The sequence below is a fragment of the Camelus dromedarius genome, chromosome 14 (genome assembly GCF_036321535.1).
Source record: "Camelus dromedarius isolate mCamDro1 chromosome 14, mCamDro1.pat, whole genome shotgun sequence".
In the NCBI taxonomy this organism is placed as follows: Eukaryota; Metazoa; Chordata; class Mammalia; order Artiodactyla; family Camelidae; genus Camelus; species Camelus dromedarius.
The window spans coordinates 21,135,056-21,157,967 of NC_087449.1; the positions used below are offsets into that span (position 1 = coordinate 21,135,056).

Sequence of the window (22,912 nt, forward strand, 5' to 3'; positions counted from 1 at the left end):
GGGTCAGGAGTACACCATCACAGTCTTGCCTCAGTGTTACATCAAATCTCCTACTCTCTGCCATAAGATCTTGGATCATCTTAACATTCACATACAAAATCAACAGGGATTGACTTATGCTAATTGGATCTGATAAACAGGAAGTAGTAAGCATTTTGAATGGCTAAGATAGCCAGGATCTCAGCTGGTCAGGATTCACTACCTGATATATTAGGGAACAATGGAAGAGAAGCATTTTGCTGGGGTTGAGGGGATAAGGGTGAGTTTAGTTTTAGATGTGTTGAAGAGCTTCGGAGAGAGTCATCCAAGTGAAGATGTTCAGGAGATAGTTGGATATCCAAATCTGGAGTTCAAGAGAACACACATGAGTAGATTTAGGAAGTGCTGACAAAGTGATAAGTCATAATTGTAGCCATGGAAAGGGATGAGATTATTTAGTGAGAATACTTAGAATCAAAGAGAAAACCAAGACTGAGCCTTGAAGAATGTGAAACTTTATTTTAAATATCTGGTAGAAGAAGAGGAACAAGCAAAGACAAATGAGAAGGGGTATCCAGAGAACCAGGAGGAGCTTCAGAGAGTGTGTTGTCCCAGGAGTCAAGGAAGAGAGTGTAGCTAACGGAAGGGACAGGCTCAGCACTGCAAAAGCTGTGAAGTGGTCAAGCAAGAAAAGGACTGAGAGTCGGCTGGGTTTATTTTTCTGGGGGTCATTGGTGACTTAGGGGTGAGCAGCTTCAGTGCAGCAGAGGGGATAAAACTACTTTGGTGTGAGCTGAAGAGTGATTGGAGGTGGTTATAGATCGGGCAGAGCCATGGTGAATAGGTGGGTAGGAGGCCAGTTCACAAAGATAGAAGATGACTTTGGATAGATTTGTATGAAGTTCAGTTGTTAACATATTGAGTTTGAAACAACTCTGTACTTTCAATGCCTAAGTTGATGTCTGGTATGGTATTTGTGAATGAGTCATGAGTGACTATGACTTTAAGTGACTTGTTTCTACGTCCTGGTTATTCTTCTTCATAGTGTGGATGAACACTAAGCTTGGTCATTGAAGGAAGTAATGGCACTGCCAGAGCTTTAAAGCAAATACATCCACCTACCTCAAACGAGGCAGGTGTGTCTAGTGGAGGAGCACAAACTAAGTGTGGAACAGACTGGGGCTAAATCTGTACAGTCACTCAGAACTCTAAGACTCCAGGCACACCTAATACTCCTACTCAGCCTTTGTTTTCCTGTTTGTAAGTTGTTTCACCATACCTACTTCCTAGAGCGGTAAGAATGAAATGCGATCATGAACTTCAATTTACTACATTGCCAGGCTCACCATCAGTGATCAGTAAGTTCAGCCCAACACAGAGAAGTATGAGGCATGGCAGAGCAGTCCTTCTGTACACTTTGGTTCTCAGAGTTTTAGAAACATTGTTCAAATAGGAAACACCTATGACCTTTCCTCCCTGGCTGTAATGTAATCAGTGGTGCAACACAGTGGGTCATGGGCTGTGATCTAGGCTGGCAATGAAACAAGAAATTGGTAAGTAAAGGTGAACACCAAAAAAGGCCTACATAAATTCCACTATGAGAAGGGTAAGGGAGCCAGGGAAAGCAAGAAGTGTAGGGAAAAGAAATAATCTGAGTCATGGTAACAAATAGTGTATAGAACCAATTTCCTTCACGGAGAAACATGTTGACTAGAGTAATATTTTGATTAAAAAAAAAAGGCATGATTTAATTACAAAGAAGATTTTTCTGCTAGCACCCCTAGCAAGATATAAAATATATCAACCAATAATGTTGACATTTCCAAAGAGAATAGGCTTGTATATCTATGAGAACATTTAAATTCAGTCTTTCCAATCTTATACAACTTTTTTAGATATGTTTCAGTCTTCAGTTTTATCACATTATGTATAAACTCCCCACATAATTCTGTGATTAATACTACAAAGGTTAGGAAACAATTTGAGTACCTAAAATAGCTAAAAGTCTAAATACCTATAATAAAAACCCTACTATACTGTGGGTACCTATCTTATCTTTATGGGACCCTAAAAAGAATGCTTGACTCCATTGGACTTAGCATTTTACTGAGGGTCCACAAATCACTACTGGAGTTGAGAAAATCCAACACGGTTCTTGGTGTGTTTATGGTAGGTTTTAATAAATATTTGTTTATAAGTTACGTAATCATGCTGAGAAAAACAACAGTAGTTTCTTGGATTAGTACATTTTGGGAGATTTGTTTTCATTATGAAAATAATGTGTCATTGCAGTTGATGCATTGTAGAAATTTCTACCTGGTATTTCTTACTCCACTGGGTAGCACTTGAACTATTATCTGGCCTCTTTCAGTGGTCTCCATTATTGCCATCCGACTTTATAAAAGAAAGTCTCCTTTTCATACAGTGTTAGTGGTAATATAAAATTTGTATAATCTCTTTGGAGGTCAATTTGTTCATTCTGTTAATTAAAAAAACAAACATAGTCTTTAATTAAGCAATTCCACTTTTAGAAACTTATACCTGTACAAAGTTGAAACAAGGATAATCAGAGCTGCACTGTTTATAGACTGAAAAAAATGGTAATAACTTAAATGTCCATGGGAAGGGCTACATGAATTAGGTTGCATCTGGCTAGAAGAATTCTCTGCAGCCATTGAAGAGAATGAGGTAGAGTTTCTGTGCTGCCACAGAAAGGCCTTCAAGGAATCCTACGTGAAAAGAGGAAGGTTGCCTAATAATAATGATAATAATAGTAATTACTATTATTAGAAACACCTGTGAAGTGTTTCATCCCTGCACTATGACGTGGGTGCTACTGTTATCCCTGTTTTACAGATGAGCAAACTGAAGCACTGTAAGTTCAGGTAACTTGCCTGAGGTCACAAAACTAGTGTCAGAGGCAGTATCTGGCTTGAGGATCTATGTTCTTACCTGGTTCTTTGCATTTGTGCTGAAAAATATATAAAAATATATGTGTGTATGTATATGCATATGTATGTGTGTATGTTTGTATTTGTATATGGACAGAAAATGGCTCTAAGCAGAGCCTCTAAATGGTTGGCAGCTGCTTTCTCTGAAAAGTGGATTAGGGTAAGAAAGGAAGAGGGCAAGATAGTTATGTGATACATGTCATTTTTGCTTGTTTTCTTTTGTTATGAGGGACATTATTATTTTCATAATAATTTTTTTTCACAAGGGATGTTTCTCAAAATACACTTTCTAGTTATTTTTCTTTTGCTGCTAGCAGTTAAGGAAGAAATGTGGCCATTTTCCTCACTGTTAAAAAGTACATTGATCATTCATGGATTCATTCAGCAAAAACATCTAAACTGTGCTAGGTGTCCTTGCCTCACCCAGTCCTCAAGGAGCTCATTATGTAGTGGAACAGACTGTCATGGAAACACATCATTCCAGAGCCTCTGTAAAAGGGATGCACAAAGATGAGATGGGAGAGGCACAAACGAACGATGTCATTTCTGTGGAGGGCAAGGAGAGGCAGTGTGAAGGAGGGTTCCCAGAACGAACGATGTCATTTCTGTGGAGGGCAAGGAGAGGCAGTGTGAAGGAGGGTTCCCAGAAAGGATATAATATTTTGCCTAAATACTAAAGGAAAAGTAAGCGTTCTTCAGGAGACAGGGGAGGGGAGGTAGAGGAAGGAATAATGGGAGTGAAGACACAAGAATACCCACCGTTCTTTTGGGGACTGGCTATAGTTTGATTTAGCTGCAGCTTAGAGAGGGAAAGGTGAGGCTTGCAGGAGCCGCATCATCTAAGCCCTTATGGACCATGTTAAGAATTTCATCCTGTGTGCCAGGTTTTCCTAAGAAACATTCAAATAACAGGTGTTCCCAGAATAACTCAAAAATGTTATGCTCAATGTAATAAGTCAGACACAAAAGGACAAATACTGTATGATTCCACTGATCTGAGCTACCTAGAATAGTCAAATTTACAGAGACAGAAAGTAGGCTAGTGGTTAATAGAAGATAGGAGAAAGGAGGAATGGGAGTTATTGTTTAGTGGCTACATAATCTCAGTTTGAGATGATGAAAAACGTGGTGTTAAGAATTCCAAAACAATGTGAATGAACTTAAGGCCACTGAATTGTACACCCAAAAAGTGTTAAAATGACAAATTTTATATTATGCATATTTTACCATAATAAAAAACAGATTAAGATGGTAAATTTTATGTTATGTATATTTTGACAATATTAAAATATGGCAAAATTTTAAAGATATTTTATTTACATAAATAATTCATAAACAAACATTTACATAAACAATTCAAAGTACTTTTTCTTGACACTAAAATTAGATGTCATTTCTTTGCTTAAGCTGATAATAGTGATTTTTATTATATAATAACGTTTACCATTTATGAAAACTAACTCTGGTTTATATCCAGAGATGAGGAGATGCAGGCTTAGAGACATCAACTAACTGGCCCTCGAGCACACAGTTAGTGAGGAGGCATTTCTAGGAATCCTAGAATTGGAACTCAGGTCCCAACACACCTTGCTCCTTCACCAATCCCCAAGCCACTTGATTATCTTGCTAATTTTTGGATATGTCAATAATTTTCTTTAAAAAAATCTCCTTTGATCTGCAAGGAAATATTGTTTGGTGTTTTTGGATTCAGAAACCGTAAGAAAAATGAGGCAACGCAAAATTAAAATATTTATTGAGTGTTTAGTCTTGATCCACATCTGATACTTTTGAAGAGCTTGGGCCCTATGCAAGAGAGACCAAAAGAGCACTCAGAATGAGTCTAGACACACATATCGTGTTAACCACTTAACCAGCCACCTGTTACCACCGAGTGGAGAAGGATCTGCTTTTTTTTTTTGCGGCAGTTTTCTGGAGAATACGGCTTTTAGCCCCCCACCCCCAGCCCAGGTACGCCGCAGCGGAGAGACCCGGCGCGGGCTCGTGCGCAGGCGCGAGGCGGCCGCGTCGTTCGGCGGCCGTGCTTTGCTGCCTGGCGCCCGGGGTCCTCGAGTGTTCCCCATTGGCTTCTTCTCCCTTTCCGCCCCGGACTCAGGGTCGCCACTGCCCCCATTCCAGGCCCTCTCCAACCCCTGCGCAGGCCGAGCTGGCGCGGCGCGTACCCTCTGACCCCGCGTTACACAATGCCCGACCAAAGTCCCCGGGCGTGTGAACCCCAGCGTCCCTGCCCCTGGGCGGGGACGGGCGGCTGCCGCGCGGGGAGCCGAGGCGGCGAGCGCAGCCGGCTCAGTGCACGGGCCCCGGTCCCCGGCTTCCCCGCGAGCTGCAGCCGCAGAGCCCCGCGCCGCTCGGCCCCGCCGCCAGCCGCCCCCCTCGCAGGCCGCCGCCGCCGCCGCCGCCGCCGCCGCAGCCATGGCGGAAGTTCATAGACGTCAGCATGCCCGGGTTAAAGGAGAAGCCCCCGCGAAATCCTCCACACTCAGACATGAGGAGGAGCTGGGGATGGCGTCGGCCGAAACGCTGACCGTGTTCCTGAAGCTGCTGGCCGCCGGCTTTTACGGCGTGAGCTCCTTCCTGATCGTGGTGGTCAACAAGAGCGTGCTCACCAATTACAGGTAGGGCCGGGGCGGCGGCGGCCCAGGCCGCGGAGAGGAGCGGGCGGCGGCGGCTGGGCGCCGGCTCCTGGACTTTGGCTGCAAAGTTGAAGCTGAACAAAGTTGGGCGGGAGCCGGGCAGGGCGGGCGGGCAGCTGACACGCAGCCGGGGCGGCGGAGCCGGCTGACGCCCCGGCCCCGTGGTGGGCGTCCCGCTCCCAGCGCAGAGCTCGGGGCTCCGGACGGCCAGGCACGCGTTCAGGGCCGCGTTCGGAAAGCACCTGCCCTGCCTGCCGTGCAGCGCCCTGGAAACCCTGCCCTTCCGAGCGGCGGAGCGAAGTTGCTTCGTGACTTTTTGGCTCCTGTGCATGCCAAGCCGGGAGCAGGGCGAGGGATGTCCTCCCTTCCCCGCAGCCTGGGCCGAGGTCCGGGGCTTCAGGTGACAGCCTGCGGGGAAGTACGCGCGTTCTCAAGCCCATTTAAGATGATTCTGATGCTGCCACTGGACTCTGAGGCAGAAGCATTTTTGTTTTAAAGGTGTGAAACCGTTGAAGAGATGTATGTCTTCACTTCCATGAAAAATCCGTTGCAGGCAGCCGACTGAAATTGTAGAATCGGACAAGATGAGACAAGTGGCCGCCCGAGGCTGCAAAATCACCGGTTGCCTGACAACCGGCAGGGATTTTTCTCACCGATTGCCATTTGGATAAGGGGTAGACATTGGTGTGTTATGTATCAAAATTTGCCAGTGTGCAAATTGCACAGAGCTTTTTCTGACCCTGTTATTTTTTCTCTACCGTTTTTGTAGATTTCCCTCCTCACTATGTGTTGGACTTGGCCAGGTTAGTTGGAATCTTCAGCATTACGTGGTTTCTGTCTTTGGAACTTCTGTGTGTGTCTTTATATGTAGAACAGTGAATCTGTGTTCTCTGTTTACAGATGGTGGCCACAGTGGCAGTTCTCTGGGTGGGAAAGGCGCTCAGAGTAGTCAAGTTTCCTGACCTTGACAGAAATGTACCTCGAAAGGTAAAAAAAAAAAAAAAAAAAAAAGTAATACCTTATTTTCTGAAAAGAAGCCACTGTATGTATTTTTTTACCAGTCCCTTACGTATTTGAAAATTGCAGCTTTGAAATTTCCCAACCCAGAGTGGGTATAATGAAGGTGAAGAATAAACGTAGTAATGTGTATTTTTAAAAAGTTCCACAATCTCTTTAAAATTAAGGAGAAAAAAGCCCCTAGAAATCTTGTGTTCTGTTTTAATTAATGAACACTTGTTGGGAGTACAACCATTTTATATTTTCTACATCCATCTAATCTAGCCAGTGTATCCTGCATTCATTATTCTTTGGGCTTATTTTCTTATTTTTCTGTCTGCCTCTGCTTGACTCCATCTGAGGATGAAATGCCTTTCCTTTTCCTGCTGACATTAGAGCCATAGGCACTACATTATCATATTTTAAAGTAAATGATATTTCTGTTCCATTTGGTTCGATCATATTCATATTTCTTTCTTTTCTCCTCCTCCATTCTTCCCTCTCTCTTTCTGCTTAGTGTTATTTATCCAGGAATAATGTTGATTGGGTGCTTCATGGGGGCCAAACTTGTGTATGAAAACTAATCTTACGTTTTAAGTGGAAATAATTTGATCATATAAACAAAACTGTTTCTGTTTGAAAAGGTCCTTGTTTTAGCTGTCTTTATTATTGAGTTTTGTTATCCCTTTTTAAATTTTCTAGACGTTTCCACTACCTCTACTATATTTTGGGAACCAAATCACGGGACTGTTCAGCACAAAGAAACTGAAGTATGGATAACTTTATTTTACTAGTGAGGTTAATATAATGTATTCTTAAAATTGTACTTGAATGTCAAATATTTAAGAGATTGTTATTGATTCTGGAAAAAGAAAAGGACCAGAAACCTTCTGTGACTAGAGGTTACACCAAAGGGTTTAGTTTAAGTTTCTTTAAGTTTCAAGAGAAAGAAGAGTTTTCTGTTTATTTTGAGTTTTCTCACCTCACTTGATGGTAGAAATGTAAAGGGAGGTTTTCATTATTTTTCCAGACCTGTAATAGTGAAGGATATATGCTAGGTTTCTGAGATTTCAATTCTTTAATATAATTCATAAATATTATATTTTAGGCAGATCTCACAAGCAAAATTAGTGGATGGTTATGAGAACTTTTGTAGTTTTTCTTTTAACATGAGGTAATTAACATCAGATAGAACCCTGATACAAATATGATGAACATTTTAACCCATGGCCATATGACCATAAAGGCAGCATTTTCACTCTCAGAAAGAAGCAGTAGCTCTTTCCTCCATGACAGCACTGTCATCTTATCCTCTAACTCCCCAGTCCTTGGCTTTTCCACTCAAGAAGTTGTATGATGAGTGTATGATGTTAAAAGTATACACATCGGGAAGCCATTTAACAGAAACCCATGGCTTCACTGCCACATGAGCTAAACCCCTGGTATACTGCATCATTGGAAAACAGAGTGGGGAGATCACTGAGGATCAGAGACCAAGCATTTTTTATTTCCTCAGCCCCAAGAAAACCTGACAGAATGACCACCAAGATATCTCCAGGGAGGGTTCCATGGAAGTCAAATTTATCATGGGTGGGGCATCCTTTCCCATCTCATTACCCACTTGGAAAGAATGCAGACCTGCTGCAAAGTGCTGCTTGTATAGTTTGCTCTTTTTCACCCATTGTCATCCATCCATCCATTCATCCATCCATCCATCCATCCATTCATCCATTCACACCCTACCTTTGATTGCTAGCTAAGTAGAAGGCACGTTGGAGTGAGATGAGATATATTCAGAAATAACTATATTGCAAAAAGTTGTATGTTTGATTAGTGCAGGCAGAAGGGAATTCAGAGGAAGATACAATTACTTCCACAAAAGGACAATCAAGAAATGTTTCATGAAATGATTTATTACAGATATTGTGTGAAGGGTAGGGGGTGGGAAGGGAGATCAGTCTAGTAAAGAAAGAAGAAGTCATCTCTTGTAAAAACTAACATGGTTACTGTCGGGTGTTTAACATAATAATAAGCAGAGTAAAATAAAAAAGTGGGTTTTTTTTATTATCTTTGATAGTAGATGTATGTTCTCTACCATTTTATAATTAGTTTGGTGTTTTTTACTTCTGGTAGTTTTACAAAAGCAACCCTTTTAGACTTTCAAATAATTCTTTCAAGAGAAAAATAAGGATTTGATTTAGTCACAGATGAATCATCATGGAATTTCCATAATGGAAGAAAGATTAGCATTATTTTAAAATACTAATTTGGAGAATCTTAGTTGAAAAAATAGTTAAATTTTATTTTACCTTTTTTTTTTTTTTTTTTTTTTTTTTGCAGCTTGCCAATGTTTACAGTTCTGAGAAGGTTCTCCATCCTGTTTACAATGTTTGCTGAAGGAGTTTTACTCAAGTGAGCAAAATTTCTAATATATCTAGTCTTTAGCAAAACTTTAATCACCTTGAAAAGGTGCCCAACATGTGTAATATGTTAAAATTATTTGTGTTGTTTCTACTTTATCTTTTGAGAAATTTAAGCAACTTTCTCCCTTTACTATAGAAGTTGATAGTTTATGGTAGCAGTAGTTGGGAAGGTTGTGAATTGGAGTTAGAAACCTGTCTGAGCATGAGATATACCTTCAAGAATTCCTGTACCTATTGCTACCACTGGGTGAAGCTGGTTCAGAAATAACGGTGTAGGTTTTAAATGGTGTTCATGTCTTGGTTACTTTTACTACAGATGTATGTGACCATCTTCTACTTAAAGAAATTCTGATTTGCAAAAGTGCAAACTCAATAACAAATGATAAAAATAAGAAAAAAATGAGCATACTTTTGATATAACAAAATAAGCTTTTGCTTCATCAAAGGAGTTCTTTTAAGTATCCAATTCCTTGGAATTATTTAAAATATTATTTATAACTTTTTTAAAGAAAACGTATATTTTTTGCCTCTGTTGTAAAACAAGTCTTTGTGAATGACTGAAGCCACATGTATATATCTTTTATTTATTTTGTAGGAAGACTTTTTCTTGGGGTATTAAGATGACTGTATTTGCAATGATTATTGGAGCCTTTGTAGCTGCCAGGTAAGATGTGGGCCTATATAAAACCTATGAGAGCACATTAGAAATTATTAATAATTATTGATAATAAATGATCAATTACCAGTAGAGAGAATTTTTTATAGACTAAATAAGAATCATGTCTTTGAGAAGTACCCAGAGACTCTTCAAAAAAGTTAAATCATTTTGACTGTAATAAGATTAAGGCTGGCAAAATCGTTCTTGGGATTCTTAAAAGTTAATGTAATTTAGAGTTTGTTATACTGTCTTCTGTTTATTGAGCACATACCTTGTGCCACACAATATGTTTGGCATTTTACACACATCATTTATATATTTTTCATAACCATTCTGAAAGGTATGGGTATAATTGTCCCATTAACAGTTGAGGAAACTCAAATGAGTTCAATAACGTGCTCCAGGTCACACAGCTAGTAAGCCGCGGGGCTGGGGTTTGAATCTGTGCCTGACGCCAGGGCCTGTGTGCTTTTATAAACCATGTGGCATTCTTTTATTTGCATGCTAGAAAATCATGTCTCAGAAAAGGCCAACGATAATGAAGTATTTGCCTTATGGAATGATAAATAATAGAATTGATTTATTTGGCTTCACCTAAGTTATATCACAAATGCCTTTAACTTAGATATTCTGTTAAATTACAACAGCTTTTTTCCATTATTCTTAAATTTTCATTTTAAAATGAGTGGAGAATATGGATACCCAAAGACTTAGAAAATTGTAATGATTACTAGAAGTCTTCTACAACATTTTACTGAGCCCCGAGCATGCATATATGGGTTTGCTAATGCCACAAAGTCTGCTATTTTCCATCTGGCAATTCCAGTGTACCTCTTGAATTGGCTCATTTATCTTCACCATATCCCTATAGTATAGGCTGGGGGGAAATATTATGCGTCAAATTTCTGTTCCACCCTAAATCTCCAAGTGAACTTTCAATCTTAAAACAAAAAAGAATAAAATAATTAGTTGCCAGAATTTGGTTATATAGCTGACTGCTTTTCCCTCTAGGTAATAGTGCCTCCTTGGAGAAATTCTATATGAGCTTCCTAACTTTCTTTTCAAAGGTGCCCTGCCAGTCTTTGAAGCATTTGCTTGAAGCTGGTGGGATCTAAAGCTGAACAAAACAACAGGGATTCCTCAGGGCCGACTCTGGCCGGCATAGCGTTTCTGAGGAGAATTGCTACCTGGTCCAGCCCTATCTAACTAGAACCTTTTACTTGGGAAAGAAATTGGGAGGAAGAGGATTTTCAGGCTGCTTGGAAGAAGGGGACGTTAGGCTAGTTCTGTCTGAAATGGTAGTGGCATGGAGCTCCTGAGAAGTCTGTTCCATGTAGTAGTTACAAATAGATGGCACCTTTGCAAGATCACAGAACATGGGGCCCCTGTGTTAGCTAGGGTGCTAAAATATGCTGAAGGCATAATTTTCTTAGATTTTCATTTATTCTGTTCAATTTACTAAGTTCTTATTCTTGGGCCCAGTGCTCTACTAAATGCAGGAAAACTTCAGTTTCCCTAGTCCTGCTAGTTACAGCTGATAGGCTCATTAAGGAGTTATTTTAAGTATTTGAGTTCGCCTGGTGTGCTTAGACACTGGGGTAGCCTGATCTCAGAACTGCCCATAATCCACACTTCAGAAATTCCACCCAGTGGCCCAACCACCTGTGCAAGACAGCCCTACCTTTTTTGTGAACCTTTGGAAAGTGACACGTTGACAGCTTCATCCCCCTTTTGGTGTCCTTTTCTGTGAAATTGTGTTCTGATACCTTCTGCCTGCTTCAGGTGTATGTCTTGGTGAACTTGGTGGTTTTCTTCTTGTCTGACATTGAATTCAGAGCAGTGTGCTATTAACTGACGGTTGGTTATTGCTAATGATTGTGTCTAAGTAGTATTGCTCCTCATTTGTGAAGACTCTCTTACTGATTATGAAATTGCAAACTGGAACCAGGAACCAAAGAGTACTAGTAGTTGATAAAATGCCTAACATTCACTTACTTAGATAAGTGTATGTTCTTGGAAATATTGTAGTTCAGCCCTATTTAATATTATACACACATGTTTTTAAAATGTTAGTTGATACTAAAGTGTTGTTTTTGTTTTGCAGCTCTGACTTGGCATTTGACCTGGAAGGATATGTTTTTATTCTGATAAACGATGCCCTGACAGCAGCAAATGGTGCCTACGTAAAACAAAAATTAGATTCAAAAGTAGGTAGCAGTCTAAAGCTTCTTTAAGAGATGTTTACTGATGTTGGGAATGGTGATGCCAAAGCACCAGAGAAAGAGTGGGGAATAAAGAAAAGTATTTATGAGAGATGGGAAAGACTTGGGGATCTCTGAGGGTAAAATGCCTTTACGTTGGTGCTCACATAAGATACTTTATTTTCTAATTAGCGGTTGGACTTTACTGTTGCCTTTTCTGGAAGGGACTGAGTGAGTATTGACTTCGGGATAGTGATATAAGTAAGGGGCATTCATTAGAGAAAGTGTCATAAATGTTCTAGAAGACTTGGTGAGGGACCTGGACAAGGAAGAAGTGTCTGGAACCCTTGAGCAAATTTTAGAAGTGAGTTGGAAGGGACTGCCAAACAAGAATGGAGTTTGTTTATTTGTCCTACAAATATAGTTGTCCCTCGGTGTCTGTGGGGGATTGGTTCTAGGAACCTCCCAGACTACCAGAATCCATGGAAGCTCGAGTCCCTTACATAAAGTGGAGTAGTATTTGCATATAAAGTGTGCATGTCCTCCCGTATACTTAAATCATCTCTAGATTACTTATGATACTCAATACAATGTATCTTATGTAAATAGTTGTAAATATGATATAAATGCTGTGTAGATAGTTGCTTGGGTGGCAAGTTCAAGTTTTGCTGTTTGGAACTTTCTGGAATTTTTTTTTTTTCACCAACTATTTTCCGTTCCCTCTTGGTTGAATCCTCAGATGCAGAACCCGTGGGAATGGAGAGCTGACTGTAATGGGAAACGAGGCAGCATCAGAATCTCTCTTTCAGGGGCAACACCAAGTTCCCTGGGCGTTCCCTGGGCTAGATCTCATGTCCGAGATTTACATACCCGGCTCTTTTCCTACAACTTGCAGCCTGCACACAAAGGCTTTAAAGATATTTTTTGTTTGTCCACTGCATACTTTGAATATAAACACACCAAACTTCATTTTGAGTTCAAGCCAGACCATCAGAATGCTGACATTTGAGCCACATTGCTTTTACTGCATTATGGTATAAGATTGCATTCTTTTTTTTTTTTTTTTAAAGTGGGGGAGGTAATTAGGTTCATCTCTGTATTACTTTTGGAGGTACCGGGGATTGAACCCAGGACCTCGTGCATGCTAGGCATGCACTCTACCACTGAGCTATACCCTCCCCTACTAAGACTGCATTCTTGTCAGAAGTATATGGAACTCAGCTTCATGTATCATAGGGTTGTTCTTGAAGGTGCTGTCCTTTCTGTCGTAGTGTACCCTGTATGAGAACCAACATGAGATGTTTATCACAGATGTCGTCATAGTTTTTCCTGAGTAGCTGGTGTATTTTTATCTCATAATTAAATCGTGTAACTGACGATGGCTTCATCTTATTGTCCTACCCACGTGTTCTCTTAGTCAGATGACCGTACCTGCTCAGTTTTCTACCTGCTCTGTTACATGTATGATATGCTTGAAAGTATTTCAGGTCCTTTTTTAGGGTTCAAGTCATAAATACAAATGCCCTACTTACTCGATAGTAGGATTACTATAGAGTTGGTATCATCTTGGCAGCTGGCTTTGCCATTTCCGGAGAGAGTCATAGAATACACAACCATCCCAATAGTTTTTTATTGTTTTCAGAGGATATTTATTTTGGGTAACCTTGAAGAACTAGGGACAGTGTAGATCTAGTTCCAACAGATTTTCTTTAAATGTGCCTTCTCTGTCCTGTTTTCCACTGATTTGCCTTGACAACTCTGTAGGATAATTGCATTTAAATGGAAGCTGCTATTAGAAATTTTTATCTTTGTGTGATAGAAAAAAAGGGAGCAGTTAGAGATTTAGTTTTACTCTGTTTTTTTTCTTCAGCCCATTTTCTGCTTTGGAAAATAGGTGGTGATAATAACATTTCATTCGCCCAACAGCCTCAGCTGCCTAAAACAGCGCTGTCCCACACAGCTCTGTGATGATGGAAATCTTTTGTTATCTCTGCTGTGCACTAACGGTAGCCACTAGCCGCATGTAACTGCAGAGTGCTTGATACCCGACCTGCGCAACAGGAACTGAACTAGTAGTTTAATGTCATTGTAACTCAGCTGTAATGGCTGCGTTTGGCCAGTGGTTACAGTATTGGACAGTACAGGCTAGAGCATATCCTAGAACCTAGGAGAGAGCCAAGTGGGTTTCTGGGTGTTTTATTCCCAGGGAAGTCCTTTAATTTCTCCCTCAGGAATGACTTCTGACTTACTTGTATTAGAACTTTTAGGCATATTGATCTGCTACTCATAGTGAATGGATTAGGAGCAGCAGTGCTGCTAGAGGCAGAGGGGCTTCTCACCAATATAAAAGGTCAGCTTAACTGCAAGAGAAACAGCACAACTGTGAAGTCAGATGGAACTACTTAAAAATGGGCAACACCATGTAAGAACACAGTACAAGAGTGCATGTTTATCATGATGCCCTGAGTTAAATTTTAGTCAGTGTACCCTATTTAAGAAGGCAGGAGAGAAGATATTCAAAACAGTTAAGATGTGAAACACGGGTGTGTTCGTGTGTGTGTGTGTGTGTGTGTGTGTGTGTGTTGGGGGGAGGCGGGGGTATCCTCTACTTCGGGATAATACTCACATCTCTTGCTGTTGGGACACTGTTGTTAAAGGTGGTTTTGTCCTACAATGGTTTTTCTCTTGCTGCCTTAGAAGTGAGGCACAGGTTTTCACTGATGCTTGTGGTGGCCATAAGCATCAGTCATTTGGTTTATCTGAGAGGCAGTAGGGCCACAATCAGATGCTTTTAATAAGTCAGGAATTTTATTACCTGTAATTTCCCTACTGCTTATAATCATGGTCCTTTGAGCACGAATCATGTGGCATAAAGACTTAGTGTTGCATGCAGACATGAATGCAGCTACTAAATTTAAAACATTTTTAACTGTAACAAAATCACACAAATAATAACACATTTATAAGTAGTAGAAAATGTAGATAAACGGAGAAGAAAATACAAATCTCCATTAATTCCACCATCAAGTGAGAGGCACTGTTTGGTAGATGCCTTTTGTGTGTGTGTTTGTAGGTGCACTCCGAACAATGAGAGGAACATAGAAGAGAGGTGATACATCATGTTTTCTAACCTGTGTTTTCCATTTAGTCCTGTTTCACAAACACCTTCCTTGTCAGTCAGTGTTGGTAAACATTTTCAGCGGCTGCGTAGTATCTCATTGTACGGTTGTGTCAGAGTCTAATCAACTATAGTTTTCTGTTATTGGATGTCTGTTTCCAGTTTCTCAAAGCTGCGTTTGAGGAGGCAGTTTGACTTTTCATATCATTTGGTGGCCTTTCAATCACAGAAGTTAGGCAGGTACTACGCCCCATCCTCACTGCTCCTCTACTTGCCCCTGAAGCCCCCAGACTCAGGCCTGCTCTTCCGGGTGACTCTGCTTCCTGCTGAATGTCCTGGAATTGCCCGAATCAAGGGGGACCCAGGGTTCTCATAGGCTCCCCGTGCTTGGTGCTTGGAGGTGTATGCGGCCCTTTGTGGCTTCCCAGGAGCTAAGGGCACTACCAGTCACACTGTTTTGGGACTCGTAGGGTGGTCTTCATTTGCATTGTGCTTCACTTACGCATTTTCAGAAATACCTCCCTGGGACGTTATGTCTGCGTTGGTCTGGGTGTGAGTCTGTGTGTCTGGGTCTGTCCTTCCATCTCTCTTTTTTTTCAATTTAATTTCTAAAAATTATTATTTTTTTATTGGAGGTACCCGTGCATACTAAACATGCGCTCTATGGCTGAATATACCCTCCCCACTTCCGTCTCTCTTACGTCGCCCTCTGTTATGGTTCTGAAAAGCCCAAGACTAACTTGATGACTTGTGGTTCAGTTCTGGAAAGGGAAGGGCTCCGAGCATGTGTTCCTATGGAGATGTATGCGTGTGTTCAAAATAACCTCTTCCCTGCTTGCTGTTCGGAGGCAGTCAGTTGGTGTCATTTTTATTTCTCTGATCTTCAGCATTCAAGGAATTTATTTCAAATAAACTTAAAATCTTGTAGGTTTGCTTTTTTGGGGGGTGGGGAGCTTAGGTTATTTCCTAATGTTTGCAGAACTCCTGACTTGAATTTACTGTGTATGTTGTGGAAAAGGAAGGCGTGTGTGTGTAATGGGGGTGCTACTCTGTGTAGGGTTGCCTCTATCTAACTGCTAGAATGAAATGAAACACCTAATTATTTGCTGTTCTAGGAGCTGGGAAAGTACGGTCTGCTCTACTACAATGCACTGTTCATGATTCTGCCCACCATGGCCATTGCATATTTTACGGGAGATGCACAAAAGGTAGGATTTTCTAATTGTGGTTTAATGGCTTATGTTTTTGAATTGTATTCTTATTTGTATGAACAAGGGATAGACTGTGGGGTTGTTAAAAAGCAGTGTCCTTATTAAGTGATCAAAAACTTGAGAATTCACTTTTTAGCTTACTAATGTCATGCTGACCTTCTTGGATAGTACTGAAATAGCTTAAAGTAGCTCTGGCTGTCAGCATAAAAATAGTGTGTGCCAGCTAGTGTCCTCTTCTGTGCCAGGTGGGTGGAGGAAGGGAACTCGTATGTTTCTGCTAAACTACAGATGAGGAAGACTGGCAGACTATCCTTGAGAAACAAAAATCCCAAAATAGTAGAATTTTTCAAATCTAAGCAATATTCTCAGCAGCTCTAGAAGCTCTCAGTTTGGGGCTACAGTTGTCATCCTGGCTTAAATCCCAAGCTGCCTTTTCCCTTAGGAGATACTTAGCATTGTGTGGTGACTTGACTGTATAAATAACAACTAATAAAATAGTTTACTCATTTTCTGCAAATGTTCAGCTAAATAAATCCAAAATAAAGTAGCAAACTAAATCCAGACAATTTTTCTCTGAAATAAGCCCCATATTCATAGGATAAAAATTGATAATGTTTTGTTGGAATTACAAAATTTTGCAAACTAAATAGAAACAGAATTCTGCCAAGGATTTCTGTGCCAAGAGTCCTTCTAATGATTCCCCTGACTAGTAGTTTCTTCAGAATAAATGTGTTACTTATTTATTCTCATGACAGTGATTAGTTCTACAATCAGTGGGAAGCTAAATAAAGAAAAGGTTTTTGAAAGTAGTTAAACTGTTCAAAAAACTTGTTCTTGAATCAAAGGCAGGAGAAGACTGCTTATAAAGCTGTTTTGTTTTTTTCATCAAGAACTCTTTCTTTTAAAACTGGCATAGAACATATGTAAATGTTTTAGTGAGCTGTGGCCTGGCTGCCAGCAGGCCTGAAAATGACTCCAAGGTAGGAAATGGAGCTATTGCTTGAATAATAGAGTGTTGAATAGCTTTTTTTGTGACTATGAAAAAAGTGGGAAGAGAAGCTAACATTTATTGAGGCTCTACTATGTACTAGTCACTTTATGTATGTAATGTAATGTAGTCCGCATAACGGCTCTAAGAAGTTTGAATTAACCCAAAGGTTTTACCATCACGTTAATAGAGATGCAGAGACACTAAACTTGCCCACGGCCATTCTGCCGGTGCAGAGGAGTGTCGGCCTGACTTCACAGGCTGTGGTCCTTTCCCAGTGTTCTGCCTCCCGCCAACAGACGCAGGCGGAAGCACTCTTTAGCTTTGGGGCAAGAACGTAATGTTAAGTAACCAGGCACCTCGTGGCAGCACAATTGGTTCCAAATCTTGAGGCCAGTCTGCACGTGAGAAAGTTGGAGAAGTTAACGTGGCTAGATATTCTATAAATATGGTAAAAGTGGAATTTTCATTCACTTGAAACTTTGACTAGTAGCTTGTAACTACTTGAAAAAATTGACCAAAGATGTTTCTTCATTCCAGAGTGATGATCATTTAACTAGAAGCTGTCTGCCAGGTCATAGCAAAACTCATGCATATTTGTAAGTTTAGTAACACACTTTCCATTTAAAATGCTTCAGTATAATTAAGAGTGTTTACTCATCCTGGAAAAGAATAACTTTGCCACCTACATCGGGATGAGATTTAGATTTTACTCTTATTCTTTTCTTCCTTTTTTAAGCAAAGGAGTGGAATTTTAGTAACCTTTTTGTTTTTTTCTGAAGGAAATGCCAGGCAAAATCAAGAAAGGTTTATTTTGAAAGAATTTTTTTTAATGACAGAATGTATCTAAATACTTTCATGTTGAGATAATAAACTAATTGTGGAGGCTTTGTATTCAACCTCAACAATGTTTTGGGTTTCACATAAATGTTTGTTCATCTTCATCCTTAATATCAGTATGATTCTTACAAAACATTTGTTGGGGTACACATGGACGTACTGGCAGGCAGGCTTACAACCTCATGTTCTTTCTCTTAACATTCTCTCCCTAACGTACTCTCCCTCTAACATTGTGAGATAGTTGTTAAGTACTGTTGTGTGTCTCAGAGTGTAAGGCTCAGGTGACAAGAAAAAAAGAAGACAAACTAGGGGATATTCTTGCCTTTGAGGACCATACAGTTGTCTTGGGGAGCAGACCTGTCATCATCAGATGGGAAGTGAGAATTCTGAGTTTGGCTCTGTTCCTAAATGCCTTTGTTCCTGAATTCCTTGTGTGCTTATTACAGTTTCATTTTAAGTTCAACTCAGATTAGTATTTCTGAGCATCTTCCTTGTGCTTAAGAAGCCCTGTGCTAAGTTCTTTTGGGAATATATAAGAAATATGACATAGTCCTTGCCACGCAAGGAAGACATTTGGCATGCTACAGAGATGGTGTAAGAGCCAGCACCTAAGTGCTTGCCCGTCAGTCAGGACTGTAAGTATTCAGGTTAGGAAGAAATTGGTGTGGGTTGAATATCAAGATTGGCTTTTTAGAGGAGATGGGGCTTGGTTTTCTTATCCACCAAATGCAACAAGTAATGCTAACCTGTTCAGGGTTCTTATTAGAGATATAACTTAATAGAGGTGGTTGAATAATTTTTTTTTTTTGTTAATCAGCAAGAACAGTGAGTGGAAGCCATAGATAACCTAATGCGTCCAAGGACACATAGTATCCTAAGAGAGGTTGCATTTATCTCTGGAAAGTTCAGTTTCGTTATAGGCTGTTTGTCTGAAATCCTGTCAAAAATGATTCACATTATAGAGTGGAACATGTGGTAGGATTTCAGGTAAGAATTTTCTAGTAAGTCAGGTTCATTTTCAGTGTGTGTCTTTTAGGCTTGGGTTTCCCTTCAACATATATATGTATAAGTGGACAAGCATTCATATATGTGCATGTGTTTTAAGAATGGACACTTTTTTTGTGTGACAGTTTAATTCATTTTTTTTTTTGCAAAATGATTCAGCTATACATATATAAATTCTTCTTCAGATTCTTTTCCATTAGAGGTTATTAAAACATACTCAGTATAGTTCCCTGTGCTATATAGTAGGTCTTTGCTGCTTATCTATTTTATATATAGTATTGTGTATCTGTAAGTCCCAAACTCCTAGTTTGTCCCTCCTTTTTCCCTTTGGTAACCATGTTTGTTTCTATGTCTGTGAGTCTATTTCTGTTCTGTAAATAAGTTCATTTGTATCATTTTTTTTGGATTCCACATATAAAACAATATACTTGTTTTTGTCTGTCTGATTTACTTCACTTAGTATGATAATCTCTACGTCCACCCCTGTTGCTGCAAATGGCATTTATTCTTTTTATGGCTGTGTAATATTCCATTGTATATATACATATACACAGACACCCCTCACATTTTCTTTATCCATTCATCTGTCAGTGGGCACTTAGGTTGCTTCCATGTCTTGCCTATTGTAAATAATGCTGCTGTGAACATCAGGGTGCATGTATCTTTTCGAATTAGAATTTTTATCTTTTCTGGATATATGCCCAGGAATGGGATTGCTGGATCACATGGTAACTATGGTTTTGGTTTTTTAAGGAACCTCCGTACTGTTCTCTATAATGGCTGCACCAATGTACATTCCCACCAATAGTGTAGGAGGGTTCCCAGGCAGTTTATCTTTAAATAAAACTGTTCCCATATTAACAGTTTCAGTCTACTTCTGGCCTCAAAGTAGTACTTCACCTGTAGAATATGATGCCTGTACCTGATAAGATGCTTCCACATAAATCGTTTTCCCTCATCCTTGTTGTATACTTGTGAGGTAGGTTATCTGATTTCTAGAAGTTAAGGACATGCTTGAGGTTGTACAGGGGCAGAGGTTAGTGCTAGAACCTGTCTGTCTGGCTCCAGGAAGATCCCTTGCTGTGTGCCTGACTACATCTATCTCCCAAAGCCGTCTGCTGCCTCCCTGACTTATCTTCCCCCCTGTGTGGGACTTCCATGTGTACAGAACAAGCTACTGAATGTGAGAAACGCCTCAGAGTAGTATTAGAAGAGGAGTCTCTGCAGCCTGGCTTTTTGTTACTTAATTGTTTACAAATAGTCGTTTCATTCAGTGAGTATTTATTGAGTGCTTATTATATGTCAGGTGCTCTTCGAAGTTAAAAAAAAAAAGACATGTCTCTGCTTCAGAGGAGTTTGCATTGCATTCCAATGGGGTGAGACAGAGTAAACATAAATTCTGTAATAGCTATGAAGAGAAATAAAGCAGAGGAGGAGGACGACTGGGGAAGTGCTACTTTGGATAAGATGATGAGGGAAAGCATCTTTATAAGCGTCATTTGAGCAGACACTGATTTGAGAGACCAGTTTGGCTCTTTGGAAGGAGTAATCTAGGCCCAGGGAAGAGCCGGCTCTAAGGTAGAAGGGCTTAGCTTGTTCACAAGGAGTATTTTCTTAATAGGTAAGTATCGGGAGAAGTCAGAGTGGGTCTGGAGGTGTGGGGACAGAGAAACAAAGGTACCTTCCAGGTGGAACTAATAACAGGACCCTGGGCACAACCTCAGGGACCAGGCTCTTCAGTACGGCTAGAAGATGGATATCAAAGACTCGGAAGCCCTTAGAGGAGACCTTGGAGAGCATCTGGTGGCAGTCTCTTACTTCACAGAGGGAACGGGGACCCACAGAGGGCTCAGGACTAGAACCCAGGTTTCCTGACTCTCCACCTCGTGCTCTCTCTTCCTGCTGCACCACACCCTGCTTCCTTCTAAGTCGGGACCAGGGCTTGACACAGGAATTTGAAATTTGCTCTGCAGACATGTCTCTAAAAGTTTCTGACATATGTGGTACAGTGGAGAGAATTTGGAGCCAGAATGCAATAGACTAGCAACCTCCACTTCTGTCCTTGACCACAAGTCCCTCCTGCGCTCCGGGCCTGCTTTGTCACGTGTAAACTGAGTAGGCCAATCACCTGAGTTGGTTGGTTCTCTAGGTAGGGCCCTTTCGGGGCTGAGGCAGGTCCTGAGGAGTGGAAGGCATGCCAGTGGGGAGACCGGGCTGCTCTTCCGGCAGGGCACGAGCCCAGCTCCTCCCTGACTCCTGATAACCAGTGCTGACAGACAGCTCCCATCTGCTGGCTCCTGGCTTTCCTGACCCAGAGCCGCTTTGCTTGGAAGCTCACTGTGAATTGAATGCAAAGATCTCCAAGATAAAATGTTTAAGGAAAAGGTACAGTGTAAAACCGTGCATATGGTATACTACCTTTTGAATAAAATAAAAAGGGAAAAATAAGAATATATAACACATTCATTTTATTTACTTACTATTTAAGTAAAGAAACTCTGGAAGCATCTACATGAAGCTAATAAAGTAACCACCAGTCTGTGTGTGTGAGAGAGAACAGGGTAAGCGTAGAACAGGAACGAGAGGGAGACTTTTCACTATTTAGCTTCTTATATATTTTTTGATCGTAGAACTGTGTGAATGTATTTTAAATTACATTGTAAAAGGAACATGAGGGAAAGAAAGTTTTCTATAAATAATGACTGTCCTGTGATGAATTCTAAATTTTAAAGTAACTGGGGGAGGTGCGACAAATTAATTTGTTCTCATTATTCACAGTTGGAGACTCCTGACCCAGGATACAAATTGAAGCAAAATCAGATCCAAATTAATTTTTTCAAAATCCCACCGTTAATGTTTTTAGTAGGTAGAGGAGGGAACACTTCCTTCTGTTAGGACAGGAATCCAATACGGGGACTCTGAAAGTTCAACTCTTCAGGGAGGAAGGAGTTACACAGAGCAGTTGATGCGGCTGGCCAGCCTTTAAGCAAGAATTGAAGGCCAAGGAAGAAAAAACTAAACTACCATAAAAATTGAAAGGCAAGATCCAATTGAACAACTCATCCCAGTGAGCACATAATGCAAGTCCTTGGCAAAGTATTCAGAGAAACCAAACGTGTGTGTGTCTGTGTGTAATTTTTGTAAATGTTTAAGTTCGCAAAGTCCTGGGTTTACCAAAAACCAAGGAACCAATACATATTCAGCACTTTGTTTTTTTAAACATAGGTCTTCCAACTTTAAAACATTCTCCTTTAAAAAAAAAATGTGTCATGCAAAAGCAAGCTTACTGTTAACTAAAGATACCTAGTTAATATAGATAAAGGCAGAGCATCAGTTGACTAATGATTTTCCGAAGAGTCAGATAGGACAGACTGTGTTTGAGCTTGTTGGTTGCTGCCTCCAAAAGGGAATGTCTGCAGCACAAAGCCAGTGATTCAGAGTCCCAGGAACTGGAGCCTGGCTTTCTGACAGCACACCCGGCTAGGTGTTCTCCGGAGGGTGGAAGAACAGACTCCTTGCTGTGGCTCTCACAAGGCCAGTACTGTAGGCACCGGGACACTGGATAATGTTTTCATTATATCGCTGATTAAATTACACGGTTCAGATGAGTTTTGCAGGAAAAGTTCCCGCACAGATTGTCTACCTGGAGTGTCTCTTACTAAGCGTTGCTACTAAATAGTGAGGAATTCTTAGGCTGTTGCTTTAGCCTGTCCAGAGTTATTAATCTTTTCGGGGCCACTCTGTGGACCAGAGAGACTGATTCTCAAACTGTAAAATGTTCTCTCCTCATAGAGACAGAATCCTTCTGCTTTCTGGGCCTTGGTATTCTCAAATAGGGGTGGGTTGGATCAGCTATTCTTTATTTATGAATGACTAGATCTTTTTGTTTGC

The 22,912-nt window shown here is 40.5% G+C and overlaps 1 protein-coding gene across 1 annotated transcript in view; it reads left to right on the forward strand.

Moving 5' to 3' along the window:
* The first annotated feature begins 4,951 nt into the window (after nt 1-4,951).
* SLC35D1 (solute carrier family 35 member D1) overlaps nt 4,952-22,912 on the forward strand; it is a 46,900-nt gene continuing 28,939 nt past the window's right edge. Inside the window, exons 1-8 of the mRNA XM_031465340.2 lie at nt 4,952-5,563; nt 6,351-6,384; nt 6,482-6,568; nt 7,280-7,347; nt 8,918-8,989; nt 9,596-9,664; nt 11,763-11,865; nt 16,093-16,185. Of these exons, the coding sequence (XP_031321200.2) occupies nt 5,361-5,563; nt 6,351-6,384; nt 6,482-6,568; nt 7,280-7,347; nt 8,918-8,989; nt 9,596-9,664; nt 11,763-11,865; nt 16,093-16,185 (729 nt within the window). The 5' untranslated portion in view covers nt 4,952-5,360. The remainder of the gene's footprint in view (nt 5,564-6,350; nt 6,385-6,481; nt 6,569-7,279; nt 7,348-8,917; nt 8,990-9,595; nt 9,665-11,762; nt 11,866-16,092; nt 16,186-22,912) is intronic.